Genomic DNA, 27,569 nt, shown 5'->3' on the forward strand with positions numbered 1-27,569 from the left:
TCCTCCCTCTCCCTCCAGACTGCTGCTATCGGATCTGTGATGATACGTGATCTCCTGGATACAATCACACACACACACACAAGTACCAGGCACTCCTGCTCAGCTGAGCAAAATGTCTTTCTCCTAGAAGTGGTGCTCATCACAGCCTTCAGATCCTTGACGATGTTGCCATGCTTTCCTTCCTGCCTCCTGCCTTTTGCTGGCTTTGCCTGCCTGCTTTTCCTGCCCGGGGGTCATCTTTGCCCTGCTGTCTGTAGCTGTATGGACTACCACACCATAGACTGCCGGGATCAAGGACTCCCAAGTGTTCCTAATCCCTTTCCATTGGATGTACGGAAACTTCTTATAGCTGATAACAACATTCAGGCGATACCAGCTGACTTCTTTATATTTTATGGAGATCTAGTCTATTTGGACTTCAGGAATAACTCCCTCACCTCTTTAGAAGAGGGCACTTTTAGCAGTTCTACCAAACTGGTGTATTTAGACTTAAGCTACAATAATTTAACACAGCTAGATGCTGGGATATTCAAATCAGCAGAGAAACTGATAAAATTGAGCCTTGGAAACAATAACCTGGTGGATGTGGATGAGGCTGCTTTTGAGAACCTGGACCAGCTCCAAGTGTTAGAATTGAATGACAATAATTTACAGAGCCTAAACGTGGCAGCCCTGGAAGCGCTGCCCTCCCTGCGGACCATCCGCTTGGAGGGCAACCCTTGGGTCTGTGACTGTGACTTTGCCAATCTTTTCAGCTGGATACAGGACAATGCATCCAAGCTCCAGAAAGGTAAAGCTCTGTGGCTCTCAGTGCAGTCTTTGTGTCTGTGTGTGGCTGGGAGAGCAGGAGGGTTCCTGCTCCCATTGTCTGTGTGCTGCCTGCAGTATGCTCAGGCTGTAATTGCATGCTTTCAACAAACAAGCCCATTAAATCCATGTTGGCTCCTTTTAGCAGCAGGTCCTCCTCCCAGTTAAGAAATAAAATTTAAAAATTAACCCCTAATAATTTTGATTTACAGACTAAACTTACATAGGCAATGAAAGAGCCTTTTCAAATTCATTCAGCCCAGAGCTGGTTCTCTTCCAGACTTCATTTTCTCTCTGGTAAATATGTTTTCTACAGTAAGCCCTTTCAGCAGCTAAATATTCTGTGCCAGCTCCTTAGGAAAACTGATTTTCCTCTCATTTTGCTGCTCAGTTATAAAGCTGCTATAAAGGAGTTAAAGCCCCATTTTGTGCAAATGTGATTTTCAGCCCATTCCTGGAAGTATTCTGTTGTGATGCGCTGTGTTTCAAACACTTCAGTATCTCGATTTTGGCTCTTTTCATTAAAATAGCACTGCTTCCAACATGAGAAATAAATTGAAGCGGCTTTGGAACCCCCCAAAATGTAAGACATATAAGCCTGGTATTTGAGCCAGTAATTTTGAGAAAGGCACAGGGGGGCAAAATAAAAGTGTTAAGACTGCCATGTCTAGGGAATCCAGATTCTTGCTCCACATGTCCCACCAGACCCCAAAGCCTCTCTTAATCCAGCTTTAGCAGGAGATCATCTCACAGTTCATGTCTCCCAACAAGCACCAGGGCATAAAGTCCTGCCACTGAGCAGCACCAGCTGCTCCCAAAGGCAGATTGCTGGGAGCAGGGAAACTTTGGGAGGGCCCCAGAGGGGACACCTTCCACTGTCCCAGGGTGCTCCAAGCCCCATCCAACCTGGCCTTGGACACTTCCAGGGATGGGGCAGCCACAGCTTCTCTGGACACCCTGTGCCAGGGCCTCCCCACCCTCACAGGGAAGGATTTTTTCTTCATATCCAATCTAAACCTACTCCCTGTCAGTTTGAAGCTGTTCTCCTGTGTCCTGTCACTCTAGGTTCAGACACTGCAGTCAGTTATTCATGTTCTTCCCATGCTTGTGACCTTGGGTAGCATTTTTCTAATACACTCATCTATGTTGCCCTGAATATTCTTAGCTGTAAGTGAGGTGTTTTAAGGAAGAAGTTATTTGAGGGAAAAGTGTTGGGTTTTTTCCTCTCTGTCTCAGTGAAATTTTGATCTTAATTCTTTCTAAACCAAACTGGGCCTATTATCCCACCTTTCCTGATGCCTTAGCTAAAGTTTGCTCAGTTTGAATCAAGTATTTGCCTGTTTCTAATGCTGAACATCAGTTCACACAGCAATTCACTTTCCCCAGGCTTTTACTGAACTTCCAGGTTGTTCCCCTTGATCCTGACTAAGTCTGTTCAGTCTGAGTCTGTCCTACCTCTTTCTCTGCTGCACCCTTGGTGTTTTAAAGTGTATCTAAACTCATGTCTGGAAATCTCAAGTGACCGAGCTTTCCCATAGCACTGCCAGAGTTTCCCAGTGTCTTCCAAGTTCAGAGATGCTTTCCCACAGAGTTTTCTCTCATCCATAGTTGTGTTTTGGCCAAATAGCTGAACAATTACTATCTTATCCAGATCTTCCAAACTTTAACTAAGACTTGATTTGGGAAGACAAAGAGGGAAGGAGCAAATATTCAAGTAGTTTATCTGATCAGAGCTGTCCTGCAAGGATTTGGATTTGTTCCCTGGAACGAATCCCCTGCTCTCTTTGCACCCAGCCATGCCAGTGAGAGATGTGCATGGATGCAGAAAAGCACCAGGGCTTCTTGTGAGATGCTGCCCCAAAAACAGTCACTGTCTCCTTTAATAAAGCACCAAAACATTCTTCACGAAGGTGAGTGCAAAACTAACCCCAAAAAGGAAAGACCGTCCCAATGACTTTTTGAAATACATGGCCACAGCTGCGTGCCTTGCAAAACAACTTTTGGAAAGTCAGAGTTAAACTATTAGAATTATGATTTGATTGCATTTTACACCCAGTTTCCAGTTTTTAATGATGTCACAACATGATACCCATTAGGAACTGATTAAATTAGTGTTACTTGTCTGGTTATACTTATCGAAGGCCATGCTTCCCTAGCCTTTCCTGGGAAGAGTGGGAAGGGCAACTCACTAAACGCTGAGCATTCAGGCTCCCTGGCTCCTCCTGATAGTGCTGTAAGGCTGGAGACGAAGGATTCTTGCAGCAAACACACCAGGAAAAGTAGGGCAGCAGGCTTTCTGTCTGGAAATACAGGAGGAAAGATAGGGATGCATTTCCAGAGCCCAAGAAAAGATCTTGGCTGCTTCTGCTTTGGAATTCTGCAGCAGCTCAAGGGTTTGTGTTGCATGGCCTGTACACATGGCCAGGAGAAGGATGTTTGCAGACAGATTTAGGGTCTGGGCATTCATTTAGATTCCTCACTTTGAATGACACCTAAAGTAGTTGAATGTTCCCGTCTGAGGGAAGTTCCTCAGTAACTGAACCATTCACTAAGCCCAGCCACTGCTCCACCTCTCACTGCAGCACTGCAGGGAACTCGTCAGCCCAAGTTGCCCTTGGCTTTTGCAAAAGAAATACCAAGTGGATTTAAAAAGGGGAGTTTTGTCACTGTGAACTGAAATCTCAAGAATTGATCCTGAAGCTCTGTCCCTCTGTAATTAAGGTCTCTGGAGGACTCAGTGATCTAACAAAAGCCATACTTCAACTCATTAGTTTAGCAGGAGCCAGGTCCATTTTCCTCCTGGCATGATACCAGAAATAGCTTGTAAAGTTCTAACTTCTGCTGACCTGCCTGCCCAGCTGGCTGGAAAGGCTCTGCCTAGCTGAGCTGCTTCTGCTCATCCAATTGTCGCTTCACACAAACAGCTGGGATTTCAATAATTTTACAGATTTCAGCATTTATTCATCTCACCTAAATTTTAAGTAAAGGCTTAATTGGCTTTAGTTGAATACCCTTACCAGATGATACCCTCATCCTGGCAGATTTGCAGGCAGACATTAAAAAACTGCACTAAAAGTTTTGTGATTGAACCTAGCACTTTAAAACAGCAAACACTTTTTCTTACCATAAAGAGATATTAAAACCAGCATTTTCATCATACTGCAAAACAAAACTACAATTTTCCCCTCTGACTTGGTTAGTAATTGATTAAAAACAAATTAGTGAGAGTAGTGCAAAGTAGGCAAAGGAACTGTGAAGAACAGTGGGATGGTGGTAAGTGGAAAAAATAGAAGAGTTCTTTTTCCTGGAGAAGACAAAGTGTTTGCTGTGGGTCACAATGGTTAAGTACAACACTTGAAAGATTTTCTGTAGAAGGATGTTTGGTTATGTAGGCATTTGTTCCATCTGAATGGCACATGGTGGCAAATGATACATATTAAAGCCTTCCCATCAGGAGGAGTATGGCTATCAAGAATATGGGATTATCTTTTTGGAAATAGAAAAGTTGCTGTAAGATCTTTATCCCTACAAAGGGAGCTATGAAAACTTTCATGGAAGGTTTTACTCCATGGGGCCATGAAAACTCATAGAACAAAAAAATACCTTGAAAGAACCAATGCCTAAGTTGGTCTACAAAAATACACTCAGCGATTTCTCGTATTGGCCAGGCTTCCTTCTGCTTTCAGAGTTTGTTGTTCCTCGCATTTATCTTGGCTAAAAATGCACTTTTCTTTTTTTGCCTCATCTCTTAACCTAGTTCTTTTAGTAATACTATTTGAAACTCAGTGCTCAGCCAGCCAAAGACTGTCACTGGTGCAAATGACTACAGAACAGATTCCATTTCAGTGTTTAAATACAAAGGGCTTTGATGGAATAATTTTTTGCTGAAACATCTTGTTTAAAATTAGTGCAAAAGACATTTCTTGAATCTCTCTGAGGTTCCCATCAGGATGAAGGGACTGGATTCAGATAAATGCCTGTAACAAAGCAATACAAGTAATCTCCAATGGCCACATTGAAGGGTTTTGTTGACATCTCTGTTGCTGATTTTTATTTTCTGTGTACATGCTTTGGGCAGCTGGGCCTGTGACCTTGTTTGCTAATGACTAATGCATTTTTAACATCACTTTTAATTAGAGCTTAAGTATTCCTTGGAGTGTGACTGTAGTGTCTCCTTTCTGTCATCTTGCCCTCGTTTTGCTTTTCACTTCTTTTCTTCCCTTTATCTTTGGGAAGTTGTATACAGTTTCTGGGATTATTTAAATTATTTGTTTCATTATTTAAGTTCCCCATTACCCATTGCAAGAATTAAAAATTTTGCTGCTCTCTACAAAAACAGTATTAGAAAGACTTTTAGCAAAGGTTTAGACTGAGCATTTTTATGGATAGCCTGTGTACATTTGTATTTCCAGGAAGATTTAAAAACTCATTCAGAAGTGGCCAGAGACAGAATTCCGAATAGATTTGGGCTGTGATAAATAAAATAGATATTCTGAATGTCTGAAATTGAAGTAGCCAAAGTTGAGGTGAGGATTGGTGCTCAGGGCTCATTTGGTCAACTGTTGCTCCTCTTTGGAAAGTTGTGGGCAGTGGCTACACATTTTTAAGATACTCCAAGAGGGTTTTAGTGTCAGTACTGACACAGATGCTGTTTAGCTACTTGAAATGCTTCTGTAGTTTTCAAGACCTCTTCAGTATGGATGGACAGGTAAATTCTGGAAAAGGGGCATATTTCCAGGTAAAGCCTCTCAGTGAAAAAGAGCAGGGCAGAAGGATGGCAGTGAGAGGAGGCAGGAAAAAAACCAAGAGCAGGTGACAGTGAGGCTGTAAGCAGGAAACTCAGACTGAATTCAGTCCTAAAAGAGAGATTCAGAAGTGAATCAGTGTAGTGAGAATCATAAAATATAATCATTTAGGTTGGAAAAGATCCCCAAGGTCATTGAATCCAACCTGTGACCGATCCCCACCTTGTCCCCAGCCCAGCGCACTGAGTGCTATGTCCAGTCCTTCCTTGGACACCTCCAGGAATGGGGACTCCAACACCTCCCTGGGCATCTCCTTCCAGTGCCTGACCACTCTTTCCATGAAGAAATTCCTGCTGATGTCCAACCTGAGCCTCCCCTGCCACAGCTTGGGGCTGTTTACTCTTGTCCTGTCCCCTGGGAGCAGAGCCTGACCCCTCCCTTGGCTGCTCCCTCCTGTCAGGGAGTTGTGCAGAGCCAAAAGGTCCCCCCAGAGCCTCCTTTTCTCCAGTTGAGCCCCCCCTCGGCTCCCTCAGCTGCCCCTCACAGGAGTTGCCCTCTAAACCCTTCTAGACCCAGAAGAATGGAATGATTTTTCTAAGCCTGTTAAGAAATTTCATTCCATGAGGTAACCATCTCTTGCTTCTTGGCTCTTTCTGTGATCCCATTCCAATCTGAGATCTATTGCATAACTTATTCTATAAATTAAACAATCTCTCCTTTCACTAGTCCAGGCCTTTACTGGGTTTACAGAAAATATTAAATATTGTCTTTAAAACAAAGCATCATAATGACACGAGAGGACAGGTTTTGTTTAACATTTGAACCAACAGCCAGAGAAGAAACGGAGCGTTTTACAAGTCCTCTTGACTTATCAGTCTTTATTAGCACTTATTTGTTCATCTGCTGTGGAGAGAAGGCTCCTTAGCTTCATATACCAATATAGAACCTGAGCGAGCTGCAGCTAGAAAGGACAGGCTGTTCTGTCCATTGCAACCATCAGCTCTCCCCCAGTATCATGCACATGCTTCCACATCACCAGGACAGAACAGAAGATCTGAAGGAATTAAAAGCCCTAAGACATTTCACACATTCAGCAGCTTTTATCCCGCTCAAGCAGAAGCTCCTCACAGAAATTGTATTCCTTAACAAGCGCATCAAATCTGTTTCTATATATACATATATAAATATATAATTTGATCTCCCAGACATTTTCAGTAAAATGATCTGACTGCCACTGGCTTTTCACTCTGTTTCTTCCATCCTAAGGTTATTTGGAGTACTTCCATCTTTCACAGATTTAAAGATGTGAGGACAACATTTGCAGATGTGAATACCTGATGTTGAACTTTATATTTAGGCATTGAGACAAACTGCTAAGTACCCTCTGAAGTTGTTCTGCAAATCTTTAGGACACTTGGCCCTAAAAGTTTTATTTAAGGACCTAAATCTAGGCTTCAAGTTTTTTAAGCCTTACTGTTCTGATTGCTCGAGGCTATTTTCAATGAAATCTCATCTCACTTCAGAGGCAGTGCCTCTCTCACTGCTTATTAATACATTTAATACATTTGTGACAGTGTTTAAGGAGACTAAGGCAAACCATAGCTGGGAGCAAAATACCACACAAGAAACAACATGCCACATTTAAACATTTCAAATCTGTGTCAACTACATTCACCAACATGAGGAAACAGCTAAATTCCACCCAAAAGGGCAAATACCAAATTCACTCTAAAAAAAGGCCTATTGTAGTGCTCTTACATGTACTGTATCCATAGTAATGAACATGTGTGCATGTAGCCCATTTAAACATTTATGGTTTCAGATATTTCTGTGGATGTATTTCCTATACATCCTAGTGCACGTTCCAGTGTGTGTTTGCATTATCTCATCCTGCTGCCTATTGCTGAACAGTAGGAAACTACTTCTCCTGGTACCTGCTTTTTGTGAACTCCAAAAGACCCCAACAGACTTGAGGCTTCTTTTTCTTCTTTTTGTTTTTCTCCTGTTTTCTTGTTTTGTTTTGTTTTGTAATTCAGCATCCAAAATTATAGATCTCTGTCTGCTAACAGACAGACCATAACACTGAAGTGATAATGAATTCCAGAAGTTCTCCAATAAGAGATGTATTTAGCAGAGGGATTAGAAATAAGCAGAGACAGAAAGGCACAAGGAGTCCTTCAAAACAAAGTCAAGTGGACCTGGGGAAAGTGATGCCTCTTGATGCTTGTCTTTAGCTAGGGGAGTATAAACCAAAGCTCACAGAGCAGTAGGGCATCAGTCAATACATCCAGGGAAAACCCACTGCACAGCCAGGAGCAGGCAATGTCAGTGCACTCAGTGGTTTAAAAATTCCTCATCACAAGAACCTGTGAGAAACGTGGTTGGATTATGGCTACAAAGTCCCAGCAGGGTTCAGATGAAACAGGGCCTCTGGGCTTTTGTGGGGTTTTTGAGATGGTGAGATCCATCCAGTTATAACTTTGGGGCATTACAGCATTGTTGGTCTGTTTTCAGTAATTTACAAGGAAATTATTCATTATTTGCACGCAGACTGTTTTTGGGCTGCTTCCATTTTTAGGAGGTTCAGTTTTACAGGATTTAAAGGATTTCAGCCTGGGCATAGTCCTGTACAGAAACAAACTCAGAGTGGTTTTTAGGATCTAGCAGCCCAATTGCCTGTGATTTATTGGAAGGGTTTAAGTGCTGTACTTGGTGGAGTTGTACTCCTCTAATATAAGGCGTTCAAAGTCATATTGTTCTGAAACCTATTTGAGAATTTAATTCTTTTTAAAAACCCACCTTCCCTTTTAGCATTGTGGTTCTGGAATTCCAGCATTTTCACACTTCCCATGTTACTTAGACAATCTCTTCCTCAGGGTATAGACCTGTATTTTCATCCTTTTTTTTTTCCAGTGTTGAGACAAGCCCGTGTAGAATCCAGCACCTGTCCCTTGCCTGGCACTTCAAAGCAATCAGTACCAGTGCAATACATCTGCTCCTTCTGATGACATAGCAGAAGGATACAGGGTGTGTGACATTGTCCTTTGGACAGCTGGAGTCATTACAGATAATGGGATGGCCCTGACCAAAATAACCCAAGCTGTGTATTTATAGCACACTCCCACTTGTTATTTCATTTACAATTTTGTTTGGTATGAAGAAGCAACTCCTTGAATAGGTTGTGGGCGCAATGAGGTAGATATATATAACTGTCATCAAAGGCTCTCTTGCTGCAGCCAAGCACTAAATAGCAAGCTGCTTTGAGATGCCCTTGACAACAACCAGGCTGGTCTTTTAAAAGAATAAATTCTACAGAATAAATAAATAAATAATTGAAAAATACAGAACCCCCCGAAAAAACAATAAAAGCTATTACCATTCAAGTAAAAGTGTGTGAAAGCAGAGCTGAAGGGAAATGGCATCTCCTGTCCTCCAGAGGTTGTGTGTGGGGACAGGGATTTGCTTGAGCCAGTCTAGATGCAACAGAATCACACAGAGGAAAAAGTCTACACTCTATAATTAATACTGATCACTTTCTAGAAGTCATTTGTTATTTCATTGTTCATTCAGAGGGTGTATAATGCCCTGGAATTACTTCCTGCCCAAGCAAAGAGCAAAGATGGATCTATTCGTGGACACCAATGCAACAGGACAGGTGGGGTACAGACCATCAATTCTCTGCACTGTCATGTCGTAAGAACAACCTGCTTGTAAATAATGTAAAGCCAAGGCCATGTTTCTATGGAGGGAAGCAGATGAAATGGGTTTGTCCATTTGCCATCTTTAGCAGATGTGTGTGACCTGCAGGTGATGATATTTTCAGGTGAACAGTTGGAAGCTCTGGTGCAACAACCACTGCATCAGCTTTGGGAGGAGAAATTCCTTGTGCCACCAGAGATAGAACTGCTGGTCTTACTGCTGTTCCAACTGAACAGTCTGTTCCAAATTCTCTTTGGAATCCAAAGAAAAGCTTCTGTTTGGCTGTATTGGGTTTTTCAACAGTGTCACGACCGAGCGAAAAGAAACATCCACCCAACAGGACGGAATGATCAGCGTTCCTTTCCTTCAGTCACTGCCACGTGCTTCCACCGAGCTCTGCAGTCTTCCCAGGCTGCTTCCAGCACAGCTTTAGGAGACTGCCCTGTGAGTGGATAGCAGAGTTCAGCTCACTCCTGTCTTTTGGAAAAGGTGGTGCACACACAGCGCAGCTGAAGGTACAGCTGGGAGCAAGCGAGGCCCCTGCACTGGCCCCTGGTCTGTGGTGCTGTATTTCCTCTACTAGCATCTGTTATTCCCAACAACTAAGAATTCTCTAAAAACTTGAGGCCACACAAGCCTGTTGGCTTGTCACAGAATAAAGCAAGTAGCAAATTCCCATTTAATCTATTTGGTTTGAGAGCATGACCTAGATTCCAGTACCCATGGCTACATGGAGAGGAGCGTCTTTATTTCCCCTTATTGTATAATGAGTCTCAAAATCCTTACAGTACACTGATTCTCATAACAAGAAATACCCTCTAAGTGCCTTGGTGTGTTGCAGATCCTCTGCTGTTTGCATTCTGTGTGTTGTGATGTAAAGTGAAAGCATCAGGGAAATAGGAATAGAGCTCACAGGCTCAGCTTTGATCCATGGCAGAACTGCTGTTGGGAAGGAAGGAGCGAGCTCCTCTCCATGTCTGGGATCCTGGGCAAATGCTGCCATGGTAAGTTAGCTCTAAAGCCAAGGGCTGCAGTATGTAGAACTGCTCAAGACAAGAGTTTTCTTTTGGAGTCTTCTTTGCTCTCTTTTTTGTTCAATATATTCTTTTTCTACTTCCTTCCTTATGAAGCTCAGATCTGATATTCCATCCTATCACTCCAGCACAGAGGTATTTTAAATGCTGGCAGTTGAGAATTTCTTTTGCAGTTGGATAGAAATTTTAAAAAGTAGAGTTGCTTATGGTCACCTGTGCCCTCTTTCTTTTGAGGAGCTTGACTCAGCTGCTCTGAAAACAGCAATTCTCAGGAGGTCTCAGCCTCTGTTAGAGTGATTTCTTTTACAGAAACACAGTTGTACAGAAACTTTTGTGCTTGCTACAAGTGAAATGGAATTTGTGTCAGTGCCGTATTCACTTGGTGCAGGTTTTCCTGCCAAAATGCTGCAGTGATGTTTTCCTATTAGCAAGGATTTCCTCTTCAAATGAATTTGCAATATGTTACACTCATGCAACTGCTTTGATTACTGTCAGGATTATATTTATTTACTGAAAATATCTTTGCTTTTTAAAATCTGATGAAAAAGACACAGGTCTTGAAATTCCAGCCTATGGCTTTTGCCTCCTCCCTCATTTCTCATGGTTTTGAACACAGAAGGATATCCATCTGTCCCCCATTTTGCTTACTCTGATTGATGCCTAGAGCTGCTACTTCCAAGTCCTACTGAAATGAAAATATGACTTGGTGGCCAGCTCTCAGTTCTTTCAGTAGGCAGGTTTGCAGAAGGAGCTCAGTCAGAGGCCGCAGAGGACAGGTTTGTACCTCCTCAGCCTCTGCGTGCCCAAGTGCTCTGGGGTATCAGCTCGTGCACAAGACGTGATACAAATATTGCAGGGTCAGATTTCCAGAAGTCTCAGAGGATGTTTGAAACCATGTAGCTGCTTTCCCTTCCAGGTCAGTTCTGATGACAGAAGGTTTCACAGATCTCCAGAGGCAGCTGTGCTTGTTCACCATCTGCTGTGCACTCCGGGCTCAGGAAAACCAGCACGGCTTTGGGCAGCAGATTGCCTGCAGGAACCAGTGAGCCTTGGGCAGGCTGACTGCTGACACTGCTGGGGCAGCTCTCAGGATCTTCTCAGTCAGAAAAGCATGAGAAAGAGGAAGGCAACAGAACTTTAGGCAAACACAACAGATACAGGACAGGTTTTAGGGATCAAAATTTAATACAAAACTCATTACAAGGTCAAGTAGGTCAGGGTGATAATTGGTTCCACTCCTTCTCAAATCAATACAACAGCTGGGCTGGGCTGGATCCAGACAATCAGTCAGGGCAGCACCATTAACTCGAGGAGCCCAGGTTTAATAGTAAAACATCGCATGCCACAGCTATCCAGCCACAGGAAAAACGGGATTCACAGTTGCAGAGGGAATCTTACTCCTTGTTTAAAGTGAAATCATGGTCCTATGGCAGAGCTGTAGGATGGAAATGCCATGAGCTCTGTGTGCACACAGCAAGGCAGAGCCCACACCAGGGAGAACATCCAGGGATCATCAGTAGAGTGAAAGTGGATCAAGTAATTCAGCAGCAGTTCTCATATCATTAACACACAATTCTTACATTTCCCCTTTACATTCATGTCCTTAATAGTGAGACAAAAGCTGCCTTGCCAGCAGCTCTACAGACTTAATTCACTTAGTATTGGTTCCATTCTAGCCCTGGTAAAACCCTCTATTGATGCTCCCCCGTGGTGAATGAAGAGGCAGCTGGGCATATGCAGTGAACCGTGTGCTTTTACCATCCAGCATCCAACTGTATTCTCACCAGTTCATAAATCTGGGGGTTTTTGCTTTCACTACAAAGAACCCAGCTCTAGGCGTTCTCCAGTAATGCAGGGGGGAACAATATCTGTCAGTTTGCATGGCATCAGGACAGCCAGAGAGAAAAGGTGGAAACAGGTCACAGGCAAACAAGCATCCATTAAGCCCAAACTGTTGTTTGACCAGAAAAAAAAAAAAAAATTCCGTAGTTTTGGAACGACATTGAAAGTAATGTAGAAGGGTGTGGAAGGAACTTCAGTATCCCTCTTACCCTGTTTTGGAGTCAGAGTTTGTGTTCAGATGGAGTAGTGGGAGTTGCTTTCAGGTCTCCAGGTTTAGATGCATCCAGGGTTCAACACTGACTTTTTTAAATCTTCCAAATCATGGCCCTAGATCACACCTGATCCCTGGAAGACTGAAGGTAAAATAACTTAATTTCCAGGATCTGCTCAAAGGGGTTATGTAAAGGCTTCTGGATAGTGACAAGTGTTGTTCCATTTTTCCCTGAATATTGTACAATTTTCTAAACCTGGAATTAACCCTAAAACATTTCTTCAGCCATTCAATCTCTGACCCAGATCAACAGAAGAATTCATCAATATTCTGCTGATTTGTTTCCCTTTCCACTTCCTTGCAGGTCTCCATGAAATCCAGTGTTCCCTGCCTGTGGAGAACAGAAGGATCTTTCTGAATGAGTTATCTGAGGTCAGCTTTAGTGAATGCAAATTCAGTTTGTCATTGACAGATCTTTTTATCATCATCTTCTCTGGAGTCGCCGTGTCCATCGCTGCAATTCTCTCCAGCTTCTTCCTGGCCACCCTGGTGCACTGCTTCCAAAGGTGTGCTCCCAGCAAGGACGACGATGATGATGAAGACGACAGTGAGGACTGAACTTAGTTGATATCCTTAAGTTTTCTTGGTTTATCAGTTACCAGATCATCAGGCAAAGTCTATGAGGAAAACAAATAGAGTAAAAGCTTTAAATGTGACATAAAGTCACAATGTGTAAGGATCCCTTCTAGCCACTGATGGTCACAGGCAGGAATGGCAGATCTGAGACTGTCACCTCTGCTTGCACATGTACCCTGGTGCAATCAGACCAGGTTGATTTCCATGGTCCTTAATCAAACACTGCATTTAAACTTGAAGATTGAAGGAAAAAGGAGGGAAAAGCCATAAAAAGCTCCAGTGTTTTAAAAGATGAGTTTCCAGATTGTCTTGATGAGATGCAGATTCTTATAAGTGCTTGAAGCTTGTTCTAAATACACTTTGAAAAGGACTGGATGAATGGAGATGTTTCAGCTGGAAAATACAGAAGCAATTTAAAATAGTGTCCTTCCTAGATCTAAGTACTGGGAGATTTTATTAAAACTCACATAAATTTGTAAGTAGCAAAATGCAATTAAAATGATTCCTAGAATTATAGAAAGCGTGAGAAGAAGGTTGGCATTTTCCCCCTACAAAAGTTCTCCCAAAGCATTCATCCTGCATTTAATGACAGCAATTGCAGGCACCATTCAGCAAAAAAAAAAAAAAAAAAAAAATTCTGTAAGTGAATATGATTCTGGGTCTGAGTCATCCACTGCAGATGCCTGGCAAGTCTTTAAGTCTTTGGTCATGGCACAGATCCTAAATATAACATCCTTTTGCATTTTTAGATGCAGAGAAGTAAAGGATTTCCCTCCCCATAATGCTCAGCACCAGTAACTGTTGCAGCATCCAGTCCATTTAGCTATTTTAAAGCACTAAGGGCTATATTCTGCTCCTGGTTATACTGGAATAACCCGACTGAGATGAACACCATGATCCAAATTGGCAACTGTATAAACAAGAGTGAAATCTGGCCCAACATATTTCTGACTGTATTTTAGATTTGTCAAAACTTGAGCTCTTCTATATGACAGTAGATATTTTTGTTAAAATTTAAAAAGACATTTATTACAAGAGATTTTTGGAATAGTGCTGGACAGCTTTTTAGGATAAGTATATTTTTAAAATATTTGTAATGGAAATATTTTTTTAAAGCTCTGTGTATTTAAATTATTATCTAGACTAGCTGTGAGGGCTTAAAGTCATGAACAACACAGTAATAAGCAAGCTAAGGACTGTATGCTATTATAAATAGAGCTGATAAAAAGTAGCATTTGTTTAACTACTGTAAATGCTATTATTTCTTTTAAAAAGCACTCTTTGGTTAAAATACTGCCTTGCTCAGTAGGAGGGAATCACCCTGGGTGATCAGGGGTGACAGGGTCCAGCAGACACGTTCCATCAGCACTCCTGGTGATCCCCACCCAACAGAGATCAGCTGGAAGACCTCCAGCAAACCACTGTCTGTCCGTGCCTCAGTCCCAGTACCTATAACGTGACCACCACACCGTTTATCCCTTTCAAGTGCTTTGGGGTTGCAGGGGGAGGGCTCTGCCCCGGGGCTGTTCCTCAGGATCAGCCCTGTCCGGCTGTCCCGGGGTGCAGTCGGGCTGGGCTGAGCCCGGGCCAGTCAGGCTGCAGTGGCAGCTCTGGAGTTGCTCCCTTGGCTGACAGGGCTTGCACTGGGTCTGCACCACGCTGAGGTCACAACCAGGAGGAGAGTGTTTATTTCTGCTCGCTGGACAGCTTATTCAATGCACTTATTGCTTCCATTGTTAGGATTATTACTTCAGAAAACACACTGAGACAGAGTTAAGTAGGACAGTGAGAGGCTGTTGTGTATCAATACTGTCTTATTCTATTCCGATTCCTTCAAGAAAAATGAAATTACATGATTTTCACTGTGTAGTGCCATGATTATAAACAACACAAATATATTTATTATTTCAACCTGGGGGTTGATGTTTATTTGTATGTGGGAATGAAAAAGGACAAAAACTCTGCCTGATTCACCTTTTATAAGGGAGGTTTTGTGGGGTGGTTGGAAACACATGTGGCCCAGTGCAGTTCCTGAGGCACTTCCCTTTCCCACAAATATGGATTCATTATCAACAGTTTTATATTTAGAGGTGTGCAAATTGTTCAGTCATGGAATAGGAAACTGGGTCACACTTATTATGGACTCAAAACTTGCAACCCTCTAGCAAAATGATCTGTCCTACCAAACTTCCCAGGGAGTCACCAGAGGATGTTTCAGCAAACATCTGCCCTGCCCCTGGTAATGAATTCATGGCTTTGTGCCACTGTCCTGGAAGGCTTGGTAATTTTGCAGAGGTCACATATCAAACCCAACTATTTTGACTGGGTTTTGCCCTCACTTGCAGGTTCACCCTACTGCGGTGCCTCAGAAGGAAGATGTAGATCTGTTTATAGTTTGTAACTTTTTATTCAACCCAACACAAAGCCCTGAAAGCCCTGGTTCTCTCTGGAATTTAGCAGCCTCAGAACAGCGAGGAGCACACCAAGCTGACACCCACATAGCACAGCACAAGCTGGAGAGCGAGGCTTGGGAAAGCTTTATATTGGGAAGCTGCTATTCTGGATACTGCATCACACCGAAGTGATTTTGCAATGTAGGGGTTTTTCTGGATCAGAAACTTTAATGATATTCCAAAATTCTATTTTTCCCTATAAGTAATGTAAATTTCAGAACTATTGAACACCTCCAGTTAGTAATATTGATTCATTGTCAGCACCAACAGTTGCCAACTATTAATACTGATTTTTCATAATTCTAATTGCTAGTAAGTGAGACAGAACTTGGATTTAGTTCTAACTGGGATTTTTCTAATTTTACGGAATCTTGAGAGCAAACCACTCTCCTGTTGGAATATTGCCAGAGCTAGTGATTGCCATAATGATCCCCTGCAAAAATTGAAAGCCAATTTCATCATCACTAGAGAGTGGCCTGTGGGCTGCATTACTATTGCAGTTCTAGCTGCACAAAGGTATAACACAGAGCTAATACCCTCTCCAGGTTTTTGGACATGAGGAGTGTTCCTGTGCAGGGATGTTTCTGTGGCTGGGATGTAGTGAGCCTGCACTCCCTGCTCGGGCTGCAGTGACCCACATTAGGATCAGAGAAGTTACCGTGGTGCCAAGTTAGAGCTGAATTTAGCTTCCCTTTGCTCCAGCAGCACTGCCTGTAGGTGATTAGAAACGTACTGCGCAAAGCCCTTCATTTACAATTTCCCTTCTAAAATAGCTTCACTTTCGTGCTGCTCTCTTTCACTGTCAGAACCGAGCAGACATTTTACCTGCTTCAAGGGGAAGGAAAGATGCTCTGTGTGACCCAAATAAAGTGTTGCAGGCTCCAGGAGCCAGGAAGCAGCTGCCACACTGCCTGCAGATATGTCTCCTTGATGAAATGCTGGAGCTTGGTATGTGTGAGGATCCAAAAACTGTGCAAAAAAACAAATCTGCATGATGTCATTGAGACAGTCCGACTTTTAGAAGTGTGCACATGGGTTTTAAAAAACCGTAATCCACAAAACATTAAAATAAAGATCACCTGAAGCAACTGTCCAAACGCAGCATTTCATCCCCAGTGAGCCACCATCGTTCTGAGGCAGCTCCTGCTCTGGCTCTTGCTCAGACATGGACATTAATGGGTCAGGTTTTACAGAGGCATAAAATGCACTGGGATACCTCAAAGGGTGGAAGCTCCTTCCTCTGGAAGCTTCTACAGAGGACCACACTGCTTACCTACCTCAGATAAGGAGTTGAGAGTGACCCATTATACACTGACAGTTAAAATTCAGCTTGGCATACTGAAAAATGACAAAAACTGGGCTTGTCTTTCAGCTGTGGGAAGAGCTGTGTGCACTCACCTGTGCAGGCAGAGAAGGTGTGTGACAACACTGGAGCTTGCTGTAACTGTCCCCCCAGTAGAGCCCCAGAGGAGGAGCAGCAGCTGGGGGGACCTGAGCTGGGCCCTGTCCTTCATCCCCAACCAAGGTCCCTCTGTGCTGGCTGCAGACCCAGGGCAGCAGCTCTGTGCAGGACCTTCCACTGACCCAGCACTTGCTGCCAACCTGCTCCGTGAGTAAATCACTTTATTTCCAGGGCTGGCACATCCAAGTTCAGCTCACATCTCCCAAAATAAAGGAGCAGGGCTTTCATAGTGTCCAAATCCAACCATGCCTCTGAGAGGACAATGTTCAATCACCTGTGGTTTAACCTGTTTCACTGACCTCCCATGGCACTGGGATGCTTGACTGTGGAGGAAAGCCCTTGTAATTCATCATGGTGAAGGTGATGTTGGAATGCTGAATCCTTGTGTAGTCTTTCCAAGAAGAAACCAGAAATAATACACCAGGAAATTAAATTTCTTGCAGAGTAAGATCTGCCAAGGGTTCTGAGAGCCAGGCAGCCTGTGACACACACGAGCCACCAGAACCATTTATTATTTCATGTCCTCCCTGTCACCATTGTAGCAATAGAGCCTTGACATAGAACTGTAGAAAACTATGGAGGAACCACAAATATTATTAATGACACCTGATGCTTTGTCACAAAAATACCTGGTTTTGTAATCAGATTTGTGCTCTCACATTGACATCATCTTCCCTTTTATGTCTTGGTTTCTGTATCTTCATATCACAACTGTATCTGAAACAACAGAGTCCCAGTTTGGTGCTTCCTCTAAGCAGTGCAGCAACACAAATCACCATAGCAACAATCAAACCAGGAAAACCACAGGTCCAACTATTTATCCAAGCACCCAGCTACCATTGTAAAGAGTTAGTAGGAAAAAAAACCTACTGAATTTTGAGCTGACAAGAGAGAGCAACAGCAGCCCCTCTGTCACAGAGCAGGACTTGAATTATGCTGTGTCTCCCCAGTTCCCAGCAGCTCTCACACCCCACCCAGAGCTCCCTGACGCCATGTGGAGTTGTGTAACTCTGGATCAACAGCACATAATGTGCTTTTTTGGGGCTTGTCAAAAACCCTACCAGTAAATACTTCAGAGCAGGCTTCTACTGTTTATTTTGTGGCATGTAAAAGCTTGCAGGGAGGTGGGCAGCAAGTAAGGAGTGAACCAGCTTGGGCCAGAGTTGTTCAGCAGAGCCAAGTTTGCTTTGAAGCTGCTTTGTTTTCATCTCAGAGCTGCTTTTTTACCAGTTTCTGTGAGCAGTGGTGAGCTCTGAAAGTCACACCCAGGTACGTGGTACTACCGAGAAACTCCCTGGGCTGATTCTGCCCTCTGATTATTACCCATGGTTGATACTCTGGGCTGGCAGTGATGAGATTGAAAAAAAGAGCACCAAAGCAATTAAAAGGGACTTAAGGGCACTGGGTTGAGTGGGGCTCTGCTCAGTCCCTTCGGTGGCAGAGACAAGTGATGAAAGGAACAGGAGAGCCCACATCATCAACAAGTGGCTCAAGGCTTGCCATCGGAAGAATTTTAGGTTCTTTGATCACAGGGCATCTTTTACGGCACCTGGCCTGCTGGAGCCAGACGGGCTCCATCTCTCTGTTAAGGGCAAAAGGATTTTAGCCCATGAATTGGTGGGACTCATTGAGAGGGCTTTAAACTAGATTTGAAGGGGGAAGAGGATGCAACCAGGCTCTCCAGAAGCAAGCCCAGGGCTGGTGAGCCAGAGTCAGGGTGAAGTCAGCAGCCCAGCTGAAGTGCATGTACACTAACGCACGCAGCACGGGTAACAAACGAGGAGCTGGAGGCCGTGGTACAGCAGCAGAGCTGTGCCGTAGTCGCCATCGCGGAAATGTGGTGGGATGGCTCGCGTGACCGGAGTGCTGCAGGGGATGGCTACAAGCTCTTCAGGAGAGACAGGAGAGGGAGAAGAGGTGGAGAGGTGGCCCTTTATATTAGGGAGGCTTTTGATGCCATGGAAATTGAAACTAATGACGATGAAGTTGAATGCCTCTGGGTAAGGACTAAGGGGAAGGCCAACAAGGCTGACGTCCTGCTGGGAGTCTGTTATTGACCACCCAACCAGGAAGAAGAGGTGGACAACTTATTCTACAAGCAGCTGGAGGACGTTTCAGGATCACCAGCCCTTATTCTTGTAGGTGACTTTAACCTACCTGACATCTGCTGGGAACTTAACACAGCAGAGAGGAGGCAGTCCAGGAGGTTCTTAGAGTGTGTGGAGGACAACTTCTTGTCACAGGTGGTGAGTGAGCCCCTCAGGGGAGGGACTGTGCCAGATCTGCTGTTTGCAAACAGAGAAGGGCTGGTGGGAGATGCGGTGGTTGGAGGCCGTCTGGGGCAGAGTGATCATGAAATTACCGAGTTTTCAATATTTGGTGAAACAAGGAGGGGCATCAATAAAACTTTCACACTGGACTTCCAGAGGGCAGACTTTGGCCTATTCAGGAGACTTGTTTGAAGAATTCTTTGGGAAGCAGCCCTTGAAAACAAAGGAGTCCAGCAAAGGTGGGCAAAACAGAGATCTTGAGGGCACAGGAACGGACTGTCCCTGTGTGCCAAAAGATGAGTCAACGAGGCAAATGTCCAGCCTGCATGGGCAAGGAGCTGATGAAGGAACTGAGGAATAAAAAGAGGATGTATCATCTTTGGAAGGAGGGTCAGGTATCTCAGGAAGTATTTAAGGGGGTTGTTAGGGCACATAGGAAAAAAATTAGAGAGGCCAAAGCTCAGTTAGAACTTAATTTGGCAACTTTTGTGAAGGATAATAAAAAAGTTTTTACAAATATATTAATGGCAGAAGGAAGGGTAAGAACAACCTCGGTTCTCTACTGGATGCAGGAGGGAATTTAGTGACTGCAGATGGGGAGAAGGCGGAGGTGTTCAATGCCTTCTTTGCCTTGGTCTTTAGTGGAAAGACGGTTTGTCCTCAGGACAACTGTCCTCCTGGGCTGGTAGATGGTGTCAGGGAGCAGGATGGTCCCCTGTCATCCAGAAGGAAGCAGTCAGAGAACTGCTGAGCCGGTTGGATGTTCATAAATCTATGGGACCGGATGGGATCCATGCCAGGGTGATGAGGGAGCTGGCAGATGAGCTTGTGAAGCCGCTCTCCATCATTTACCAACAGTCCTGGCTCACTGGTGAGGTTCCAGCTGACTGGAAGCTGGCCAATGTGACAGCAGGGAGTCACACAAGAAGGGTAGGAAGGAGGATCTTGGGAATTACAGGCCAGTCAGTCTGACCTCGGTACCTGACAAGATAATGGGACAGTTTATTTTGAGTGCCATCACACAGCACCTACAGGATGGCCAGGGGATCAGACCCAGCCAGTGTGGGTTTAGGAGAGGTAGGTCGTGTTTGACCAACCTGATCTCCTTTTATGACCAGGTGACCCACCTGGTAGATGCAGGAAGGGCTGTGGATGTTGTCTGTTTGGACTTCAGCAAGGCCTTTGACACTATCTCCCACAGTGAACTGGAAAAGCTGCAGCCCATGGCTTGGACAGGAGCACTCTTTTCTGGGCCAAGAACTGGCTGCATGGCTGGGCCCGGAGAGTGCTGGTGAACGGTGCTGCATCCAGCTGGCGGCCAGTCACCAGTGGTGTCCCTCAGGGGTCTGTGCTGGAGCCAGTTCTGTTCAATATTTTACTGACGACATGGATGAGGGTATTGAGTCTACCATCAGTAAATTTGCAGATGACACCAAGCTGGGAGCATGTGTCCATCTGCTGTAAGGTAGGAGGGCTCTACAGAGAGACCTGGAACAGTTGGATGGATGGGCAGAGTCCAATAAGATGAAGTTTAATAAGTCCAAGGGCTGAGTTCTGCATTTTGGCCACAATAACCCCCTGCAACGTTATAGGCTGGGGGCAGAGTGGCTGGACAGTGGCCAGGCAGAAAGGGACCTGGGGGTACTGGTTGACAGCCGACAGAACACAAGCCAGCTGTGCCCTGGTGGCCAGGAAGGCCAACGGCACCTGGCCTGGATCAGGAATAGCGTGGCCAGCAGGACCAGGGAAGTAATTCTTCCCCTGTACTCAGCACTGGTGAGGCCACACCTTGAGTGCTGTGTCCAGTTCTGGGCCCCTTGGTTCAGGAAGGACGTTGAGATGCTCAAACGTGTCCAGAGGAGGAAGACAAGGCTGGTGAAGGGCTTGGAACACAAGCCCTGTGAGGAACGGCTGAGGGAGCTGGGGTTGTTGAGCCTGGAGAAAAGAGGACTCAGAGGTGACCTTATCACTCTCTGCAACTCCCTGAAAGGTGGTTGTAGTCAGGTTGGGGGATTGGTCTCTTTTTCCAGGCAACCACTGACAAGAGGACACAGCCTTACACTGCCAAGGGAAATTTAGGCTGTTACAAAAAGGTTTTTTACTGAAAGAGTGATAAAGTTCTGGAATCATCTGCCCAGGGAGGTGGTGGAGTCACGGTCCATGGATGTGGTTCAAAGATTGGATACGGCACTCAGTGCTGCAGCAACCAGTGAGCCTGTGGTACAAAAGACAAAGAGAGACCACTGGTGAGACAGTCCCTAGTACCAAAGATTCCTCGCTAGGTTAGGGTGAACAGAAGAGGCTTCCCCCAGAATGCTCTGCCCTGCTATGTTAATGTACCCCAGTTCTGCTTCCCTGGTTGGCCCATTGGCCTCTCCGCCCCTTGTTACTTTATATGTTCCTGCCCTAGAAGGTTCTCCACTCCAGGTTCCTCCCATTGGCCCTCACCCCATTGCCACTCCCTCAGAGCTTCCTATTGGCTCCCATACCCTAGTCCCGCCTGTGTACCGCCCCCATGCCCTCAGATCATTGGTCCCTGATGCTCCCTCTTCTCCCATATAAAACCCTGGACCCTCCATTCCTCTTTGTCTTCGTCCCTGGAACCCTTCATGAGTGTGGCTGCATTAAACTCCTCCCATGGAACTCCATACAAGGACCCTTCCTGGTTCTTTATCATTGACCCATATGGAGCTATCCGTGCGTGTGTGCGTGCACGTGTGTGTGGTGGTCCTGCCAAGTGGCTTCGCTTTGGAGACGCCTTTAGGAAGGTTGCAGCACCTCGTGCTCCAGCACCGACCAGCCACAGTGGACGGTATGGGAAAAGTGCCATGGCTTAGTTGAGGTGGTGTTAGAGCATGGGTTGGACTCAGTGATCTTGAAGGTCTCTTCCAACCTGGTGATTCAGTGATTCTCTGATTCTGTATTGTCTATTTCCAGCAGAAATTCATGTCAAGTGAATTTTCAAAGTTTAGTGCTCCCAACCAAAGCACCATTTGCCTGTTCAAAAGCTTTCATTTGAACATGAAATGTGAGATGTCACTTAGAAGGTTGTACAAAAATCTCTTATCAGCTCAGAAATTGTTAAGTCAAAAAAGTCCATCCAGACAATAGTGCTGGCAGGTTCTGCTTCAACCCTTCCAGAGTGTGAGGTCATTCTTCCAAGCTGACTTACTATCACTGGAATATCAGTGATTAGGTTTGGACTCCTCCTTTTTCTTCTCCTGGTCATACTTCTCACCAACTGGCATCACTCCTTAGCCTCTGAAAATCTGGCTTCAAATGTGAATTTGGATCAAGGGAGGAAATGACCAGAACATGACCTTGAGGTCACTTTGGTCAGTTCGGCAAATGCATCAAGATGCCCTTTTTATGTCTATGAACTGTACACATGAAGATGGGAAAACACTTCTCTGAGCTCCAAAGATTCCATATAAGCACAGCATTTGATGGCTTTAAAAACACAGGGGCAACCAGAAGGATGAGAGAGATGCATGGTAGATATCATTAAAAAGGAAAATGAGGCATAATTAGATTGACTTGTATTTTCACAGAAGAACATTATTTTTCGGTTCCTTTGTTGAGTACTTAACCTTAATTTCCATGTGGTGATGATAAAATCTACAGATTGGCAGGGGACTGTGGAGTATTAGCTATTGTGAGTTTAGACTTGCAGTATCCTAACCAATAACCTGCAACATCTGCCTGTCCAAAATAATTCAGTTGTCTTATGACTGTATTATTTAAAAACAAAACAAAACAACCACTAAAACAAGCAAACAAAAAACCCCAAAACCAAACCCCCCTAGTTTGCATCTTTACCAGAAAAAGGAGTGTTCTGTGAGTAGTTTCACTGGTTTCTTCCTATGGCAATTCCTAAATGTCATTATATTTACTGACCTCGGGAGTTTGGTAAAAAGTGACAGGAGAGAGTTATAGAAAAACTTACCTGGTATTTCTTTCCAACTTGAGGTAGGAAATTCTCAAAGTCTAATTCTAAATTATGTTTCCGAGAGTGGTATCATGTTGCGAGTGCAAATTGTTCTCATCTTAAAAAAAACACATCATCTTTAAAACAAAAATTTGAAGAAAAAGATGCTTTAGGGATTTTTCAGTCCAGAATGGCTTTTTTTAACAATCAAATTAAAATAAACCCCACAATGTAGGGTTTTAAATGAAAGCAGAAAGTGTTCGAACCATAAATTCATTAATATTACACTGTATGGCAGGGAAGTGACTACAGACCTAATATTTAATTTATATTACTCCTTGAGGGAACGGAAGTCATTAGGCTGAGAAGTTGGTATTGTTTTTGAGGAAAGTATCCCATGCAGGCTGATTCCTTCAGGTTTGGGGTATGGGATGCAGATTATCCACCACAGAGCACTGAGGGGTTTCTGAGACTGTGAGTGCATCAAAGTAGGCAACTGCTTTCTGTTTGACCTGAGTGTGTTGTGACAAAAGAAGTTGCAGTTGGCTTCAATCCTGATTTCAGTGTTAAGTGATTTTGGATCCCATCCAGTAGAATGGTGCAGCTCCATCCTCTTCACTGCTATGATACCCTGGTTTACCTGGTGAGGAAACTGCCTGGGCGCTGGGAACTCTGCAGTCATGGGGGTGGGGACATTTATTCTCCACATTCTCATACAGAAAGAAGGAAAATAACTCTTGTGTGGGCCCTTTGTCCTGGTGATCTGAGTGCATGGGAGTTACCTGGGTTTGTGGTGTCTGCACTTGGGGGGTGAATCCTAATATTATTTAGGGTGATAGGCAGCATTATTTGGAGATTGCAGAGGCCATACCGCTTTTCCAGCTGTGTTCTGGATCCAGGGCTCTGCTCTGTGAAAGAATCTGAACCACTCCCCAAAACTCGACTGCAGCCCTTGTGCTGAAGTCACGCAGAAGGTGTCACTGTCTGGTAATCACTGTCCATCGCTGGCCTAGTTTGCTGATGGATTTATAATGAACATCTTTAACCTCAGCCTAGCCCAGCCATCTGCTCTGGGAAGCAAGCTGGCACTTCAAAGCCATTTTCTGCTTCAAGGTGTCTCCTTGTAGTCTTACAAAACAAACAGTGAGTCATCTCCTCCCACCAGGCTACAGCAGGATTGTAACCCAGCTCTGTGAGGAAAGTCCCTCATGCTGCTGGCTCCAGAGCTGTGTGTGACTGAGCACAGGCACCAAACTTGAGCATTTTTGCTTCCCAGCTGAATCATAGAGGGATGCCACACAGATCTCTGGAGGGATGTGAAAAGGGTGAAGACTCTGGCCCATACCTACAGGCAACAGGGAAAACCCAGCACTCATCCAACCTCCCCGTTGCAGTTCCTGATGAAATTCTCTCCCGATGAAATTCTCTCCCTGCCTTTTCTGTGTCTCCATCATGATCATAAATTCCTGAGACTTCATTCTTAAACTTTCATGGCAACTGTCCATTTTTCTATTTAACAGGATGGCTCAGAAAGTGTCAGTAAGGGCACTCACTTCATTAATGGAAATCGTTTTTGGGTTATGAAATTGCTCTCCACCTGCCTTCTGTTAGCAAAAAGGAGTCTTCGTCAAGTCTGCCTTCTATTGCAGCACTAGAAAATTAGGGACATCCAATCTTAAATGGAAAAGTTTAAGAAGCTTTGTCTCATAAAGTGACGTCTAAGACTTGTCTGTCTTTTATTCCATGTTCTTTACTAGATGATCCCCCTTGCTGCCACCTTCAAACCAAGCGATTTAAAATGGATCGGATATTAAAGCTTTAAGATCGGGTTTTTAAATAAATGAAATGCTATCAGAACTGTAATAGCAACAGCTGCTGTGTCTGCCAGCTGGACTGTAGATTAATCACTCCATCAAATCCCACTTCCCACAGTCCTGCACTTGTTTCTCTGCCTTCTGCCCTCTCACCAAATCCCCAGCACAGACCCGATAGAGGGATGCTCCCCGTGGGTCACAGCCGGCTCTGCCGGAGCCGTGCAGGGAGGGATCTCTCCCTCTGGGCTGCCAGCACAGCACGGGCCCTGCACTGAGCCTGCCTTGCCTGGAACATGCTTCCTGAAGGCCCAAAAGCAGGAAGGAACAAGAGCTCAGGCTTTAACCTCTGTAGAAGCTTTTGTCTCCTGCCTGCAGCCGCGAGTAGGAAGGAGCTGTCTCTGTCCTTCCCAGCTCCCCAGCGGGTCTGTGGGAGCCTGGTTTTGTAGGTGCTGGGAAAGGACTCGGAAGGCAGAGATCCTGTCTGCTGAGCTGCTGCTTGTCTTCAGAAAAAAGGAACTTCTGTATCACTATAGATTGAATATGAACTATGTCAAATGTAGTTCATGAATGATGTCACCTTGCAGAAGAAGAACTTGTCCCCTGCTCACTCTTCATTCAGCACTATGGTTCAAAGCACTGCCAGATACCAGCCAGTTCATCAGTGAAACAAATTATTTCCAACTGAGTCATCTCAGAAGACAACTTGTGGTTTCAAAATGTCACATTTCTCTCTGACCTTAGCTTTACGTAAAGTTTACCAAAAGAGTTCAATACGATTTCCTTTTACATGAAATTGAATTTTTTGGCTGACCGAGGTTTATGTGTCTCTCTTTTGGTTAAAAGAGCCACTAGAAGAAAATTATTTTTAGTGAAACTGACAAGACCATTTCTCTGATCTGTGCATCAGCTGCCCAATGAAGAATTGATGATTTATTTAGGTCTGTGCTCTCACTGCCAGCAGTGCAGGTAACACAGTGAGCAGCCACGGATATGGCAGTTAACCTCTCTATTGTGTGTTTAACCATCTGTAAAATGGATATGATACTACTTACCTGCCTGACACAGCTGGACAGAGGCTTAATTTTTAATCAAGCTCTGTTAAAACACTTTGAGCTCATTGTATAAAATATGCACCAAGAAGCAAAATAGTTTTATTAGGGTATTAAGGCTTTTATAGCTTATATTATGTTCCAAGAGTCATACACAGTGAACTATACCAGTGTTCTAGAAATAACATAAAAAAGGAAAGAAAGTATCAAGAAGCAAAAGAGATGTACTGGGATGGACTTTGTGACAGTCTAGGTTTCCTTCGTCCGTATTAATTATACATGTGGAGTAACTTGTTAATGCATTTCTAAAGACATGTTGACACAGGCTCAGCCCTCTCTCCTGACCACAGGCTTTTGAATTAATTTAACCAGGAGTAGAAGAACTGGACAATGTAGTTGAAGGCATTTCTATAGCAACCAAAGTGGACCAGAGGGAACACAACAGATTTCCTGGGTCTGAGAGAGGCAGTAATGAAACACCTGTGTGGGAGCTGGGTATGAATAATTTCTGTACAGGGCCCTGGCATTACATTTCAGGCTGATTGTCCATAGAATATGACCAGGTATTATTCTCCATGTTATTTCTCCACCCCCTATGCCCTCCAACACTTACAAAAATAGTGATAACAAACCTAAATTTTACTAATAAAGTCCTTAAGTCCTTCAGAAGTTAAGTTAATGCTAAAATATAACTGTTTATATTTAACAGCCAATGGAAATGGAAACCAACAATTAATTATATTTCAACAGATTGCCTAATAAATGCTACAGTATTTAAACCTTCCCTAATATTTTTAAGCAAATTTGACACTCTGTGTGCAGGAACAACCCCCCCAAAATTACTAGTAATTACCTGTAATTACTGTTCATTTCTGCAGCAGCGGAGGGGCAGTGTCTGACGTGCAGTTCTGCTCTGGGAAGTGACTGCAACTGTAGTTTTAGGAGGTTTCCTTATCACAGAATCATGGAGTGATTTGGGTTGGGAGGGACCTTACAGCTCATCTCATCCCACCCCCTTCCACTATCCCAGGTTGCTCCGAGCCCCATCCAGCCTGGCCTTGGACATTTCCAGGGCAATAGGGTGGCTTCCTCTCTGTGCCATCTCAGAACCTCAAACCACACCTGTGCTCTTTCCAAAACAAGGGGGAACAGCCTGGAACTTCCAGGGACTGAACTGTGATGATTTTTCAGTCTGTAAATAAATAAGGTAATAAAAATCACACACCACAATGTGCTGTGAAGCTATTCCAGGAGATACAATCATTAGCTCACAATATCTTTATTGTCTCTTTTTCAGACTCACTTAGGAAATTAAAACTTTTCAGATAAAAGCCTGGAGAGGTTTAAATTAAACAAAAAGTGTTACTCATTACTGGACAAGACATCCACACTGTCAAAACTATGACATTAATTTGATCATTTTAAATTGCTGATTCATTCACAGGGAAGTCCCCCCCGAAGCATCGGTGTCTCGGACAATTTAAAAAATCAATTCTTAAAACAACCAAAAGACTTAAGCAAACACTTGCTAAAGTAAGGACACATTCTGAGTGTGCAGCTGGAGACATCCTGAGGAACGGGACATGGATGTGCTGAGCACTGCTGCCTGGAAAATGCTG

At 44.1% G+C, this 27,569-nt stretch overlaps 1 protein-coding gene and 1 long non-coding RNA gene across 2 annotated transcripts; one reads left to right on the forward strand and one right to left on the reverse strand.

Annotated features, from left to right (window-relative positions):
• LRRC38 (leucine rich repeat containing 38) lies at nucleotides 1-14,885 on the forward strand. The gene is made up of 2 exons (XM_048326494.1): nucleotides 1-790; nucleotides 12,703-14,885. Exons 1-2 carry the CDS (start codon nucleotides 40-42, stop codon nucleotides 12,954-12,956), a joined length of 1,005 nt encoding a protein of 334 aa, XP_048182451.1. The 5' UTR covers nucleotides 1-39; the 3' UTR covers nucleotides 12,957-14,885.
• Nucleotides 6,416-26,923, reverse strand: LOC125337144. The gene is made up of 2 exons (XR_007207984.1): nucleotides 26,804-26,923; nucleotides 6,416-13,015 (listed from the first exon to the last, which is right to left on the reverse strand). It is a non-coding gene; the product is annotated as an uncharacterized LOC125337144 (long non-coding RNA).
• Nucleotides 26,924-27,569: the final 646 nt, after the last annotated feature.

Source organism: Corvus hawaiiensis, chromosome 22, assembly GCF_020740725.1.
Source record: "Corvus hawaiiensis isolate bCorHaw1 chromosome 22, bCorHaw1.pri.cur, whole genome shotgun sequence".
Taxonomy (NCBI): Eukaryota; Metazoa; Chordata; class Aves; order Passeriformes; family Corvidae; genus Corvus; species Corvus hawaiiensis.